This window comes from Oncorhynchus mykiss, chromosome 10, assembly GCF_013265735.2.
Source record: "Oncorhynchus mykiss isolate Arlee chromosome 10, USDA_OmykA_1.1, whole genome shotgun sequence".
Classification (NCBI taxonomy): Eukaryota; Metazoa; Chordata; class Actinopteri; order Salmoniformes; family Salmonidae; genus Oncorhynchus; species Oncorhynchus mykiss.
In genome coordinates, this window is record NC_048574.1 from 86143412 (window position 1) to 86158507 (window position 15096).

A 15096-nucleotide genomic window follows, 5' to 3' on the forward strand; every position below is an offset into this window, starting at 1 on the left:
AACACTGAGGATGGAACACCTTATTGAACACTGAGGATGGAACACCTCATTGAACAGAGTTTAAACACCTTATTGAACAGAGTCTAAACACTGAGGATGGAACACCTTATTGAACAGAGTCTAAACACTGAGGATGGAACACCTTATTGAACAGAGTTTAAACACTGAGGATGGAACACCTTATTGAACACTGAGGATGGAACACCTCATTGAACAGAGTTTAAACACCTTATTGAACATAGTTTAAACACTGAGGATGGAACACCTTATTGAACACTGAGGATGGAACACCTCATTGAACAGAGTTTAAACACCTTATTGAACAGAGTTTAAACACTGAGGACGGAACACCTTATTGAACACTGAGGATGGAACACCTCATTGAACAGAGTTTAAACACCTTATTGAACCCTGAGGATGGAACACCTCATTGAACAGAGTTTAAACACTGAGGACGGAACACCTTATTGAACACTGAGGATGGAACACCTCATTGAACAGAGTTTAAACACCTTATTGAACACTGAGGATGGAACACCTCATTGAACAGAGTTTAAACACCTTATTGAACACTGAGGATGGAACACCTCATTGAACAGAGTTTAAACACCTTATTGAACAGAGTCTAAACACTGAGGATGGAACACCTTATTGAACAGAGTCTAAACACTGAGGATGGAACACCTCATTGAACAGAGTTTAAACACTGAGGATGGAACACCTTATTGAACAGAGTTTAAACACTGAGGATGGAACACCTTATTGAACAGAGTTTAAACACTGAGGATGGAACACCTTATTGAACAGAGTTTAAACACTGAGGATGGAACACCTTATTGAACACTGAGGATGGAACACCTCATTGAACAGAGTTTAAACACCTTATTGAACAGAGTTTAAACCCAGAGGATGGAACACCTTATTGAACACTGAGGATGGAACACCTCATTGAACAGAGTTTAAACACCTTATTGAACAGAGTTTAAACCCAGAGGATGGAACACCTTATTGAACAGAGTTTAAACACTGAGGATGGAACACCTCATTACTACAATGTGACAGGCAACACTATCAATATAATAAGAATATACAGTGGGGCAAAAAAGTATTTAGTCTGCCACCAATTGTGCAAGTTCTCCCACTTAAAAAGATGGGAGAGGCCTGTAATTTTCATCATAGGTACACTTCAACTATGACAGACAAAATGAGAAGAAAAAAATCCAGAAAATCACACTGTAGGATTTTTAATTTTTAGCACAACTTACAGTCATGTGTTCATACATACGGGTGGTCCCGGTAATCAAACCCACTATCCTGGAGTTGCGAGCTCTATGCTCTACCAGCTGAGTTTACAGAGGACCACAGTGAGAAAGGGTTTTCACTACACTGTTGAAGATAACAGAAACATAATCGTATTGTAGCTCTGTGGTGAATATGTCTGTGATTTGGCCTGTCACCACTCACATACTAGGTGGTGTGCATGTCTGTGTGTTCCGTGTGTGTTGCGTGTGTATTCCGTGTGTGTGTTTGCCTGCACTTGAATGGATGTGAGAGGCAGGTGTCTATGTTAATGGGGGTGAGAGGCAGGTGTCTATGTTAATGTGTTCTCATATCTCCTTCATCCACTTTGCCATTCAACTGTCTAGTGAATAAAGACAGAAACAGAAAGAGAGAGGGATTGAGAGAGCGAGGGGAGGAGGTTAGGAGAGAGAGGTTAGGAGAGTATGAGAGAGAGAGAGAGAGAGAGAGAGAGGTTAGGAGAGTAGGAGAGAGGTTAGGAGAGAGAGAGAGAGAGAGAGAACAGGATTAGGAGAGTAGGAGAGAGAGAAAGGAGGTTAGGAGAGAAAGAGAGAGAGAGCGATTAGGAGAGAGAGAGGTTAAGGTTCGGAGAGAGAGAGAGCGAGAGAGAGATTAGGAGAGTAGGAGAGAGAAAGGAGGTTAGGAGAGAGAGAGAGAGCGATTAGGAGAGAGAGAGGTTAAGGTTAGGAGAGAGAGAGAGAGGTTAAGGTTAGGAGAGAGAGAGGTTAAGGTTAGGAGAGAGAGAGAGAGAGAGTAGAGGGAATATAAAGAGAGAGATAGAGTAGAGAGAACAGAAAGAGAGAGAGAGTAGAGGGAACAGAGAGAGAGAGCGATAGAGAGAGAGAGCGATTAGGAAAGAGAGAGAGGTTAAGGTTAGGAGAGAGAGAGAGAGGTTAAGGTTAGGAGAGAGAGAGAGAGAGAGAGAGAGAGAGAGAGAGAGAGAGAGAGAGAGAGTAGAGGGAATAGAAAGAGACAGATAGAGAGTAGAGAGAACAGAAAGAGAGAGAGAGAGAGTAGAGGGAACAGAAAGAGAGAGGCAGAGAGAGAGACGCAGAGAGAGAGAGAGAGAGAGAGAGAGAGAGAGAAGGTTATAGGAGAGGAGGAATTGAAGAGAAAAAAGTGTGTGTGTGTGTGTGTGTGTGTGCCAGTGGTGTGTATTCATACCAAGGGAAGCCAGGCTTTCCCCCCCAAAAAATATATTTTAAAATAATGTATCTTTAGTGTCTCTGCGTTTCTGAATTTTCCTTCAATTGGCAAGAAGCTGAATGTATCTCACCGAAGATCAGAGTGAGCTAAACAGCGCCCCTCTGTCCATTCAATTCAATTCAATTCAAGGGCTTTATTGGCATGGGAAACATGTGTTAACATTGCCAAAGCAAGTGAGGTAGATAATATATAAAGTGAATATATAAAGTGAAATAAACAATAAAAATTAACAGTAAACATTACACATAGAGAAGTTTCAAAACAATAAAGACATTACAAATGTCATATTATATATATACAGTGTTTTAACAATGTTCAAATTATCTCTCTATGTGTAGACCATGTATCTGATGCTATCTTTACAGTGAAACAGCTCCCCTCTGTCTCTCTATGTGTAGACCATGTATCTGATGCTGTGTGGTCCAAAAGAGTATGACATTGTTGCCGACCTGTAGCATTGAAGCCAGCCAGCATTTAGCCTCCGTTGATATATATATATATATATATATATATATATATTTTTTTTTTAAATAATAGCCAATCAACGTTGAGCTCAACCAAAAAAGAAATGTCAAGGTAAACCATCTTGGATTTGGCTGCACTCCAATCACATCGAGAACATATGTCATTGACAGAAAATCTTTGTGTTGTTGTCTTCTGGTGACTAACTAGCTAGCTAACTAGCTAAAATAGGTCCTTTCTTAAATTAGCCATGGATGGAGATAGGGATTTGGACTTGCGGTTTTACTTCATTCTCCATACTGGCAAATGATTATAACTTCCGATTCTGATCCAACCATTAATTCATACATTGTTGTGCCCCTGGCCTGAGAGGATAGAAGTTTAAATATGTAGCTAAATGTAGAAGGCTAATGTTAACTAGATAACGTTGTCCATGAATGGAAATTAGGCTAGCGAGCAATTAGCATTTTAGCCAGGTAGCCTAGGACAACAACAAACCATAAACGTTTGTTCTTCATGACCTTCACACAGATGAATTCATGAACTTCTTGGACGAAAAGATCATGATCATTGGAAAGCAAATTACTCTTTGAATCTGTGTATTTCTCTAAAACTCAAGAGTTCCTGGTTCTGCACAACACTGCCAGGACCTTCGGATCAAAACTCAAGAGTTCCTGGTTCTGCACAACACTGCCAGGACCTTCGGATCAAAACTCAGTTGTCCTGGGTCTGCACAACACTGCCAGGACCTTCGGATCAAAACTCAGTTGTCCTGGTTCTGCACAACACTGCCAGGACCTCGGATCAAAACTCAGTTGTCCTGGGTCTGCACAACACTGCCAGGACCTTCGGATCAAAACTCAGTTGTCCTGGGTCTGCACAACACTGCCAGGACCTTCGGATCAAAACTCAGTTGTCCTGGGTCTGCACAACACTGCCAGGACCTTCGGATCAAGGGAGACACTCATGTTTTTTTTAAAATCCTGTATCTCTGTGAAAATAGTAATGGCCTCTAAAACCTTCAAGCGGCCTACTGGATCCTATTCCAACTAAACTACTGAAAGAGCTGCTTCCTGTGCTTGGCCCTCCTATGTTGAACATAATAAACATCTCCCTATCCACCGGATGTGTACCAAACTCACTAAAAGTGCTAATAATAAAGCCTCTTTTGAAAAAGCCAAACCTTGACCTTTAAAAAAAATAAAAAAGGAACAAGTTTATATCGAATCTCCCATTCCTCTCAACATTTTTGGAAAAAGTTGTTGTGCAGCAACTCACTGCCTTCCTGAAGACAAACAATGTATTCAAAACTCTTCAGTCTGGTTTTAGACCCCATCATGGCACTGAGACGGCACGAGTTAAGGTGGTAAATGACATTTCAATGGCATCGGACCGAGGCTCTGCATCTGTCCTCGTGCTCCTAGACCTTAGTGCTGCTTTTGATACCATCGATCACCACATTCTTTTGGAGAGATTGGAAACTCAAATTGGTCTACACGGACAAGTTCTGGCCTGGTTTAGATCTTATCTGTCGGAAAGATATCAGTTTGTCTCTGTGGATGGTTTGTCCTCGGCGTTACTCTGGACCCTGATCTCTCTTTTGACAAACATATCGAGAATATGTCAAGGGCAGCTTTGTCCATCTTTGTAACATTGCAAAAATCTGAAACTTTCTGTCCGAAAATGACGCAGAAAAATGAATCCATGCTTTTGTCACTTCTAGGTTAGACTACTGCAATGCTCTACTTTCCGGCTACCCGGATAAACCACTAAATAAACTTCAGTTAGTGCTAAATACGGCTGCTAGAATCCTGACTAGAACCAAAAAATGTGATCATATTACTCCAGTGCTAGCCTCCCTACACTGGCTTCTTGTCAAGGCAAGGGTTGATTTCAAGGTTTTACTGCTAACCTACAAAGCATGACATGGGCTTGTTCCTACCTATCTCTCTGATTTGGTCCTGCCGTACATACCTACACATACGCTATGGTCACAAGACGCAGGCCTCCTTTCTGTCCCGAGAATTTCTAAGCAAACAGCTGGAGGCAGGGCTTTCTCCTATAGAGCTCCATTTTTATGGAACGGTCTGCCTACCCATGTGAGAGACGCAGACTCGGTCTCGAACTTAAAGTCTTTATTGAAGACTCATCTCTTCAGTGGGTCCTAAGATTGAGTGTCGTGCCAGACTTTTTTCCACTAAAACTCGACTTGAATGGGTTGAGTCACTGATGTGCTCTTCCTGTCTGGTCTTGCGCCCCCCCCCCCCCCCCCCTCGGGCTCGACCTCTGAATGCTCGGCTATGAAAAGCATTTGTCATTTGTCATTAGGTGTCTAGTGATATTGGTGTCTAGCTGTAGGCTAGTTGTCTAGTGATATTGGTGTCTAGCTGTAGGCTAGTTGTCTAGTGATATTGGTGTCTAGCTGTAGGCTAGTTGTCTAGTGATATTGGTGTCTAGCTGTAGGCTAGTTGTCTAGTGATATTGGTGTCTAGCTGTAGGCTAGTTGTCTAGTGATATTGGTGTCTAGCTGTAGGCTAGTTGTCTAGTGATATTGGTATCTAGCTGTTGGCTAGTTGTCTAGTGATATTGATATCTAGCTGTAGGCTAGTTGTCTAGTGATATTGGTGTCTAGCTGTAGGCTAGTTGTCTAGTGATATTGGTGTCTAGCTGTAGGCTAGTTGTCTAGTGATATTGGTGTCTAGCTGTAGGCTAGTTGTCTAGTGATATTGGTATCTAGCTGTTGGCTAGTTGTCTAGTGATATTGATATCTAGCTGTAGGCTAGTTGTCTAGTGATATTGGTGTCTAGCTGTAGGTTAGTTGTCTAGTGATATTGGTGTCTAGTGACATTGGTGTCTAGCTGTAGGCTAGTTGTCTAGTGATATTGGTGTCTAGCTGTAGGCTAGTTGTCTAGTGATATTGATGTCTAGTGATATTGGTGTCTAGTTGTCTAGTGATATTGGTGTCTAGCTGTAGGCTAGTTGTCTAGTGATATTGGTGTCTAGCTGTCGGCTAGTTGTCTAGTGATATTGGTGTCTCGTGGTATTGTTGTCTAGTGATATTGGTGTCTAGTTGTCTAGTGATATTGGTGTCTAGTTGTCTAGTGATATTGGTGTCTAGTTGTCTAGTGATATTGGTGTCTAGTTGTCTAGTGATATTGGTGTCTAGCTGTCTAGTGATATTGGTGTCTAGTGATGTTGGTGTCTAGTTGTCTAGTGATATTGGTGTCTAGCTGTAGACTAGTTGTCTAGTGATATTGGTGTTTAGTGATTTTGGTGTCTAGTGATATTGGTGTCTAGTGATATTGGTGTCAAGTGATATTGGTGTCTAGTGATTTTGGTGTCTAGTGATATTGGTGTCTAGTGATATTGGTGTCTAGCTGTAGACTAGTTGTCTAGTGATATTGGTGTTTAGTGATTTTGGTGTCTAGTGATATTGGTGTCTAGTGATATTGGTGTCTAGTGATTTTGGTGTCTAGTGATATTGGTGTCTAGTGATTTTGCTGTCTAGTGATATTGGTGTCTAGTGATTTTGCTGTCTAGTGATATTGGTGTCTAGTGATTTTGCTGTCTAGTGATTTTGGTGTCTAGTGATATTGGTGTCTAGTGATATTGGTGTCTAGTGATATTGGTGTCTAGTGATATTGGTGTCTAGTGATATTGGTGTCTAGTGATATTGGTGTCTAGTGATATTGGTGTCTAGCTGTAGACTAGTTGTCTAGTGATATTGGTGTCTAGTGATATTGGTGTCTAGTGATATTGGTGTCTAGTGATTTTGGTGTCTAGTGATATTGGTGTCTAGTGATTTTGCTGTCTAGTGATATTGGTGTCTATTGATTTTGCTGTCTAGTGATATTGGTGTCTAGTGATATTGGTGTCTAGTGATATTGGTGTCTAGTGATATTGGTGTCTAGCTGTAGACTAGTTGTCTAGTGATATTGGTGTTTAGTGATTTTGGTGTCTAGTGATATTGGTGTCTAGTGATATTGGTGTCTAGTGATTTTGGTGTCTAGTGATATTGGTGTCTAGTGATTTTGCTGTCTAGTGATATTGGTGTCTAGTGATTTAGCTGTCTAGTGATATTGGTGTCTAGTGATTTTGCTGTCTAGTGATTTTGCTGTCTAGTGATATTGGTGTCTAGTGATTTTGGTGTCTAGTGATATTGGTGTCTAGTGATATTGGTGTCTAGTGATATTGGTGTCTAGTGATATTGGTGTCTAGTGATATTGGTGTCTAGCTGTAGACTAGTTGTCTAGTGATATTGGTGTCTAGTGATATTGGTGTCTAGTGATATTGGTGTCTAGTGATTTTGGTGTCTAGTGATATTGGTGTCTAGTGATTTTGCTGTCTAGTGATATTGGTGTCTAGTGATTTTGCTGTCTAGTGATATTGGTGTCTAGTGATATTGGTGTCTAGCTGTAGACTAGTTGTCTAGTGATATTGGTGTCTAGTGATATTGGTGTCTAGTGATTTTGGTGTCTAGTGATATTGGTGTCTAGTGATATTGGTGTCTAGCTGTAGACTAGTTGTCTAGTGATATTGTCGACCATCATCAGTTGATCCAGGAAATAAAAAATCTAATATCGATAGAAGATAATAAAGTTAAATAAATGGTCTGGTACTTCTGGCTATGAATGGTACGGTGAACACCAATACCCACAATGCTCCTGGAAAACAAACCAATGAGCCTCTAAACAGCTGACTGACAAAATCAAACAATGAATAAATAGAATGTATTGGAATAAATGCTTATTTTTGTTTTAATCAAGGGCGCATGACAAACAAATGGCGAAAATGCGGAAGTGGAAAGGAAAATCTATGCGTTTTGAAGGCGCTCAGCTGAGATCGAAATGTTGCACTATTGAGTGGACCGTGCAGTCACGTCTTAATAAATGGTTTAAACCATAACACAGATGTGGAGGGGTGTTCGTTTCATTTGGAAGTTTTACTTTTTATATTTTATCACTGTAAAACATATTTACCGCTACATTTTAAACAAATAAGAGAATGGTTAAATTAGCATTATTTAAGGGGGGCTAACGGGGAGCGGTGCGGTGCGGAGCCCCCCCCCCCCCCCCCCCCCCCTCCTGACTCCCATGTAATTCGCATCGTACATTTTTGCCTCCGTGGATCGATTTACACTTTTCTGACCTGTCCCAGAATCATTTGGCTTAGCTTGACGCGCATACAGTTAGGCACTTCTAAGTTAAGCTTTACGGACTAATGCCAAATAGCCTAACATCATGAAATGAAAAACATCAATGTAGCCTATAGATCGATATAAATTTGATCTTCATTTACCGCCCGTTCGCCTCCCGCCCGACCGCTCCCCACACACCCGCCCTTCAACCAAACAAAATTTAATTACCCGCCTTCTCCGCGGTTTGGACTGCGGGTTCTGAGTCAACATGCGCATCACTAGTGTGTGTGTGTGTGTGTGTGTATTTGTGTGTGTTTTGTGTGTGTATCACTTGAGCAAAAACTTATTTCCTCTCTCTCCTCATCCCTCCCCTTCCCTCTCAGTTCTCTCCGTCTTCAGCTTCCTCTCTCTCCTCTCTCTCCCTCTCCTCTTCTCTCTCTCCTCTTCTCTCTCTCCTCTTCTCTCTCCTCTTTCCTCTCTCTCTCTCCTCTCTATCCTCTCTCTCATCCCTCTCTCTTATCTCTCTCTCCCACCCTCGCTCCCTCCCGCCCAGTGTAAGGGCGTCCCTGGTTGGTTTCCATGGCTTGCCTTGCCGTAAAGTGAGGGAAAATGTCTGATTCCTGTCAGTGTTTCTATTCTTGATCCCGAACCAGGCGTTGTTCCGATATATCTCAAGAAGCATGGCTATTACAGCTATATACCTAGTTAAAAACCACGCTGGGATGTGCTATTCTTCATCCAAGGGACTTTAACACGGGTAAGGTGTCAAATACAGCCTAGTCTACAATGTAGTAAATCCGACGTAATAACGTTAGTGAGTATTCGGGTTGCTAGCTAACTTTATCTCACCAGGTACGTCCACCAAAAGCAGATGTGTACCGTAGATAAATTGTTGCTATTATTTCCCGACAAAAATATATAGCCAGCCAATAATTCATTTTTTACGTTCTAACGTTCTAACGTTCTTAGAACGTTGCCGATGTTGAAACAAAGTTGCGCCCTCGACGATCCAATGTTGTTGCCAGTTGCCACCCCGTCGATGTGTGTTGTTAGTTGGTACAAATTCCCTTGATGATGATGATGACTCAATGACAGACAAGACACTGTAACATCTTCCTCACTCTAGCCTTTAGTTAGATGTTAGCTGGCCTGTTCCACAATGTAATCTGGCCCAATCAAATCAAAATCAAATCAAATGTATTTATAAAGCCCTTTCTCACATCAGCTGATATCTCAAAGTGCTGTACAGAAACCCAGCCTAAAACCCCCAAACAGCAAGCAATGCAGGTGTAGAAGCACGGTGGCTAGGAAAAACTCCCTAGTAAGGCCAGAACCTAGGAAGAAACCTAGAGAGGAACCAGGCTCTGAGGGGTGGGCCAGTCCTCTTCTGGCTGTGCCGGGTGGAGATTATAACCTCTCCTGGGCCCCAGGAGAATGAGCTGACAGCCTATGTCTGTAGAGTTTAAACTATGTACAATACAAGACGGTCACCATTCATGATATAGGCAGTGGAAGTCACCATCACAACGACCCTGTCTGTCTGTCTGTCTGTCTGTCTGTCTGTCTGTCTGTCTGTCTGTCTGTCTGTCTGTCTGTCTGTCTGTCTGTCTGTCTGTCTGTCTGTCTGTCTGTCTGTCTGTCTGTCTGTCTGTCTGTCTGTCTGTCTGTCTGTCTGTCTGTCTGTCTGTCTGTCTGTCTGTCTGTCTGTCTGTCTGTCTGTCTGTCTGTCTGTCTGTCTGTCTGTCTGTCTGTCTGTCTGTCTGTCTGTCTGTCTGTCTGTCTGTCTGTCTGTCTGTCTGTCTGTCTGTCTGTCTGTCTGTCTGTCTGTCTGTCTGTCTGTCTGTCTGTCTGTCTGTCTGTCTGTCTGTCTGTCTGTCTGTCTGTCTGTCTGTCTGTCTGTCTGTCTGTCTGTCTGTCTGTCTGTCTGTCTGTCTGTCTGTCTGTCTGTCTGTCTGTCTGTCTGTCTGTCTGTCTGTCTGTCTGTCTGTCTGTCTGTCTGTCTGTCTGTCTGTCTGTCTGTCTGTCTGTCTGTCTGTCTGTCTGTCTGTCTGTCTGTCTGTCTGTCTGTCTGTCTGTCTGTCTGTCTGTCTGTCTGTCTGTCTGTCTGTCTGTCTGTCTGTCTGTCTGTCTGTCTGTCTGTCTGTCTGTCTGTCTGTCTGTCTGTCTGTCTGTCTGTCTGTCTGTCTGTCTGTCTGTCTGTCTGTCTGTCTGTCTGTCTGTCTGTCTGTCTGTCTGTTTGTTTGTTTGTTTATAGGCCCTGTCTGTCTATAGGCCTAGTCTGTCTGTCTGTCTATAGACCCTGTCTGTCTGTCTGTCTGTATTCCTAGTCTGTCTGTCTGTCTGTCTGTCTGTTTGTTTATAGGCCCTGTCTGTCTGTCTGTCTGTCTGTCTGTCTGTCTGTCTAGTCTAAACAAACCTAGTCTGTCTGTCTGTCTGTCTGTCTGACGGCCTAGTCTAAACTAACCCAGTCTGTCTGTCTGTGTGTCTCCTGTCCCCAGGTGCCTCCCTATCAGAGCCATGTCACTGGGCAGCAGGGGAAGCAGCAGCAGCAGCGGAGGTAGAGGTGTCAACCTCCCAGTGGAGGTGTGGCGTGTGGTCCTGGCCTACCTCCCCCTCCCAGAGCTGGGCCGTTGCAGCCTGGTGTGCAGGGCCTGGAGAGAGCTGATCCTCTCCCTGGATAACACCCGTTGGAGACAGCTCTGCCTGGGCCTGCCCGAGTGTCCTCGACACCCCAACTGGCCCAGGTACTGAAGTGGAGATGGACGTTCTCTGAACTACGAAAGGTCCTCGTTGACATTCTCTAACCCCCGTGTGTCTGTGTGTGCCCCCCCCCCCCCCCCCCCCCCCCCCCAGCCGGCCCCACCTGGAGCCCTCGTCCTGGAGAGAAGCCCTGAGGCAGCACGCCATCGCCAGCCGTACCTGGTCCCGTCACGCCCACCCTGAGCTCCAGCCCTCCGCCTGCCTCCACCTGTTCCGCCGGAGGAAGGAGAGGAGGGTGTGGCAGGTGGGGTCGGGGCTGGAGCTGGAGACGCTGAGGGGGGCGTTGGGGGTCGCTGGGTCGTACGACCGGGTGGTACTGCACCCCGGGGTGTATGAGGAGCAGGCAGAGTTGGTGCTGAAGGTGACTTTTTCTGATTGGCTGCTGTTGTCTTGATGATGCAATGTCTAGTTAAAGGTGACTTACTGATTGGCTGACCTTAATGCCTGTTAGTATCTGTTAGTATCTGTTAATGCCTGTTAGTATCTGTTAGTATCTGTCAATATCTGTTAGTATCTGTTAGTATCTGTTAATATCTGTTAGTATCTGTTAATATCTGTTAATATATTAGTACCTTAATGTCTGTTAGTATCTGTTAGTATCTGTTAATATATTAGTATCTTAATGTCTGTAAGTGTCTGTTAATATCTGTTAGTATCTGTTAATATCTGTTAGTATCTGTTAATATCTGTTAGTATCTGTTAGTATCTGTTAGTATCTGTTAGTGTCTGTTAATATCTGTTAGTATCTGTTAATATCTGTTAATGCCCGTTAGTATTTGTTAATATCTGTTAATATGTTAATACATTAGTATGTTAATATCTGTTAGTATCTGTTAATATTTTAGTATCTTAATGCTTGTTAGTATCTGTTAATGCCTGTTAGTATCTGTTAATATCTGTTAGTATCTGTTAATATCTGTTAGTATCTGTTAGTATCTGTTAATATCTGTTAGTATATGTTACTATCTGTTAATATCTGTTAGTATCTGTTAATATCTGTTAGTATATGTTACTATCTGTTAATATCTGTTACTATCTGTTAATATCTGTTAGTATCTGTTAATATCTGTTAGTATTTTTTAGTATGTATTGTAATAAGATCTGCAATTTGATAAATGAAAATATGGACCTTTGACCCTGCCAGGTGCCTGTGGAGGTGGTGGGGTTAGGGAGGCTGGGGGACGTGGCTCTCCTGGTCAGTCTGGAGCAGCAGTGTCCCACAGCCAGGCTGTCCAACCTGGTCTTCATGCCTGCATGGTTCTCCACCGTTGTATACAAAGTACGTCCAATCAGATCACATTTATAAAACCCTTTTTACAACAGTACATGTGACAGTGCCTCTCCCTCCTCCCTCTCCCTCCTCCCTACCCTCCCTCTCCCTCCTCCCTACCCTCTACCTCCTCCCTCTCCCTACCCTCCCTCCTCCCTACCCTCTACCTCCTGCCCTCTACCTCCTCCCTCCCCCTCCTACCCTCTACCTCCTCCCTCCCCCTCCTACCCTCTACCTCCTCCCTCCCCCTCCTACCCTCTACCTCCTCCCTCCCCCTCCTACCCTCTACTCCCTCTCCCCCCTGCCCTCTACCTCCTCCCTCCACCTCCTACCCTCTACCTCCTCCCTCCCCCTCCTACCCTCCACCTCCTGCCCTCTACATCCTCCTGCCCTCTACCTCCTCCCTCCACCTCCTACCCTCTACCTCCTGCCCTCCACCTCCTACCCTCTACTCCCTCCTACCCTCTACCTCCTCCCTCCCCCTCCTACCCTCTACCCCCTCCTGCCCTCCACCTCCTGCCCTCTACCTCCTCCCTCTCCCTCCTACCCTCTACTCCCTCTCCCCCTGCCCTCTACCTCCTCCCTCCACCTCCTACCCTCTACCTCCTCCCTCCCCCTCCTACCCTCTACCTCCTCCCTCCCCCTCCTACCCTCTACTCCCTCCACCTCCTGCCCTCCCTCTCCTCCCTCTACTCCCTCCTGCCCTCCACCTCCTGCCCTCTACATCCTCCTGCCCTCTACCTCCTCCCTCTCCCTCCTACCCTCTACCGCCTCCCTCCTCCTCCTACCCTCTACTCCCTCCTGCCCTCTACCTCCTCCCTCTCCCCCCTGCCCTCTACCTCCCCCCCCCTCTTACCCTCTACTCCCTCCTGCCCTCTACCTCCTCCCTCTCCCTCCTACCCTCTACTCCCTCCTGCCCTTCACCTCCTGCCCTCTACTCCCTCCTGCCCTCTACTCCCTCCTACCCTCTACTCCCTCCTACCCTCTACCTTCTCCCTCTCCCTCCTACCCTCTACCACCTCCCTCCCCCTCCTACCCTCTACCTCCTCCCTCCTCCTCCTACCCTCTACTCCCTCCTGCCCTCCTCCTCCTACCCTCTACTCCCTCCTGCCCTCCACCTCCTGCCCTCTACATCCTCCCTCCTCCTCCTACCCTCTACTCCCTCCTACCCTCTACATCCTCCCTCCTCCTCCTACCCTCTACTCCCTCCTGCCCTCCACCTCCTACCCTCTACTCCCTCATACCCTCTACCTCCTCCCTCCCCCTCCTACCCTCTACTCCCTCCTGCCCTCCACCTCCTTCCCTCTACATCCTCCTGCCCTCTACTCCCTCCTACCCTCTACTCCCTCCTACCCTCTACCTTCTCCCTCTCCCTCCTACCCTCTACCTCCTCCCTCCCCCTCCTACCCTCTACCTCCTCCCTCCTCCTCCTACCCTCTACTCCCTCCTGCCCTCCTACCCTCTACTCCCTCCTGCCCTCCACCTCCTGCCCTCTACATCCTCCCTCCTACCCTCTACTCCCTCCTACCCTCTACATCCTCCCTCCTCCTCCTACCCTCTACTCCCTCCTGCCCTCCACCTCCTACCCTCTACTCCCTCATACCCTCTACCTCCTCCCTCCCCCTCCTACCCTCTACTCCCTCCTGCCCTCCACCTCCTTCCCTCTACATCCTCTTTCCCTCTACATCCTCCTGCCCTCTCCCCTCTCCCTCTACATCCTCCTGCCCTCTCCCCTCTCCCTCTACATCCTCCTGCCCTCTCCCTCCACCAGACGTCGTCAGGTCATGTCCAGTTGGACAACTGTAATTTCGAGGGAGCTCAGCTGCAGATCCGAGGGCCAGGAACCTGCCACGCCCGCTTCTGCTCATTCTCACAGGGAAGCTCCACCCACTTCCTGGGCGTGGCCCTCAGCCTGTTGGATAGCTGTGATTTCTCAGGAAGTGATTCGGCGTCCGTGACAGTTGAGGGCGCTCCAGCAACGGAGCGGAACTGGGCCTGTAAACACTTGGCCGCTCTGGCCCGAATCACCACATCCTGGACCTCGCCTGGGAGTGGTAGCCCAGCTGGGGACACCTTGGGCGGGCATTCAGGAGCCACACAACCCCCTGAGGCTACCATCACCCTGGAGGACTGGAGCAAAGGAGAAACGGAGAGCAGGAGGAGAGGAGGAGGAGGAGGAGGGGAGGAAGGAGTGTGTCAGGATACTGTGATTGACGACGGCTGGAGCGACAGCGCTCCTAGTGACGAGGAAGAGGAGGAGGAGGAGGGAAAAGGAGAGGAAGGTTCAGGACAAGGCAACAACAGTCTAAACTACAGACTGGCCCACAGTCACCACGGCCTCTCTCATCTCCTCAGACCCAACCAGGACGTCTCCCCCGACTTCCCCTCGCTGACCCCTGAAGTCCGAACCCTGACCGAGGAGCTCCAACGCGACCCCGGGGCCCAGGCGCTGATCGAGACGGTGCAGGGGTGCGTGCTGAGGCGCTGCCTGTTTCGGGACGGCAAGGGCGGTGTGCACGTGTGTAACCACGGAAACGCCAGGTTGGAAGGAAACGTGTTCCGGGCGCTGACCTATGCCGTGCGCTGCATCCAGAACGCCACGGTAACCAGATAGGGCTGCCGATCTGATATGATGGGTTGGTTGATTGATTGAAGGGTTGGTTGATTGGTTTATGGGTTGATTGATTGATTGATTGATGGGTTGGTTGATTGATTGATGGGTTGGTTGGTTTGTTGATGGGTTGGTTGGTTGGTTTGTTGAAGGGTTGGTTGGTTGGTTGGTTGATTGATGGGTTGGTTTGTTGGTTGATTGGTTGATTGATTGATTGGTTGGTTGATTGATGGGTTGGTTGGTTGGTTGGTTGGTTGGTTGGTTGTTTGGTTGGTTGGTTGGTTGGTTGGTTGATTGATGGGTTGGTTTGTTGGTTGATTGGTTGATTGATTGATGGGTTGGTTGGTTGGT

At 46.3% G+C, this 15096-nt stretch overlaps 1 protein-coding gene across 1 annotated transcript in view; it reads left to right on the plus strand.

Moving 5' to 3' along the window:
* The first annotated feature begins 8591 nt into the window (after positions 1 to 8591).
* The window catches only part of LOC118936859 (F-box only protein 10-like), a 30524-nt gene continuing 24019 nt past the window's right edge, over positions 8592 to 15096 (plus strand). The window contains exons 1-5 of the mRNA XM_036934361.1: positions 8592 to 8861; positions 10603 to 10848; positions 10958 to 11225; positions 12009 to 12143; positions 13906 to 14736. Coding sequence (XP_036790256.1) covers positions 10622 to 10848; positions 10958 to 11225; positions 12009 to 12143; positions 13906 to 14736 — 1461 coding nt within the window. The 5' untranslated portion in view covers positions 8592 to 8861; positions 10603 to 10621. The remainder of the gene's footprint in view (positions 8862 to 10602; positions 10849 to 10957; positions 11226 to 12008; positions 12144 to 13905; positions 14737 to 15096) is intronic.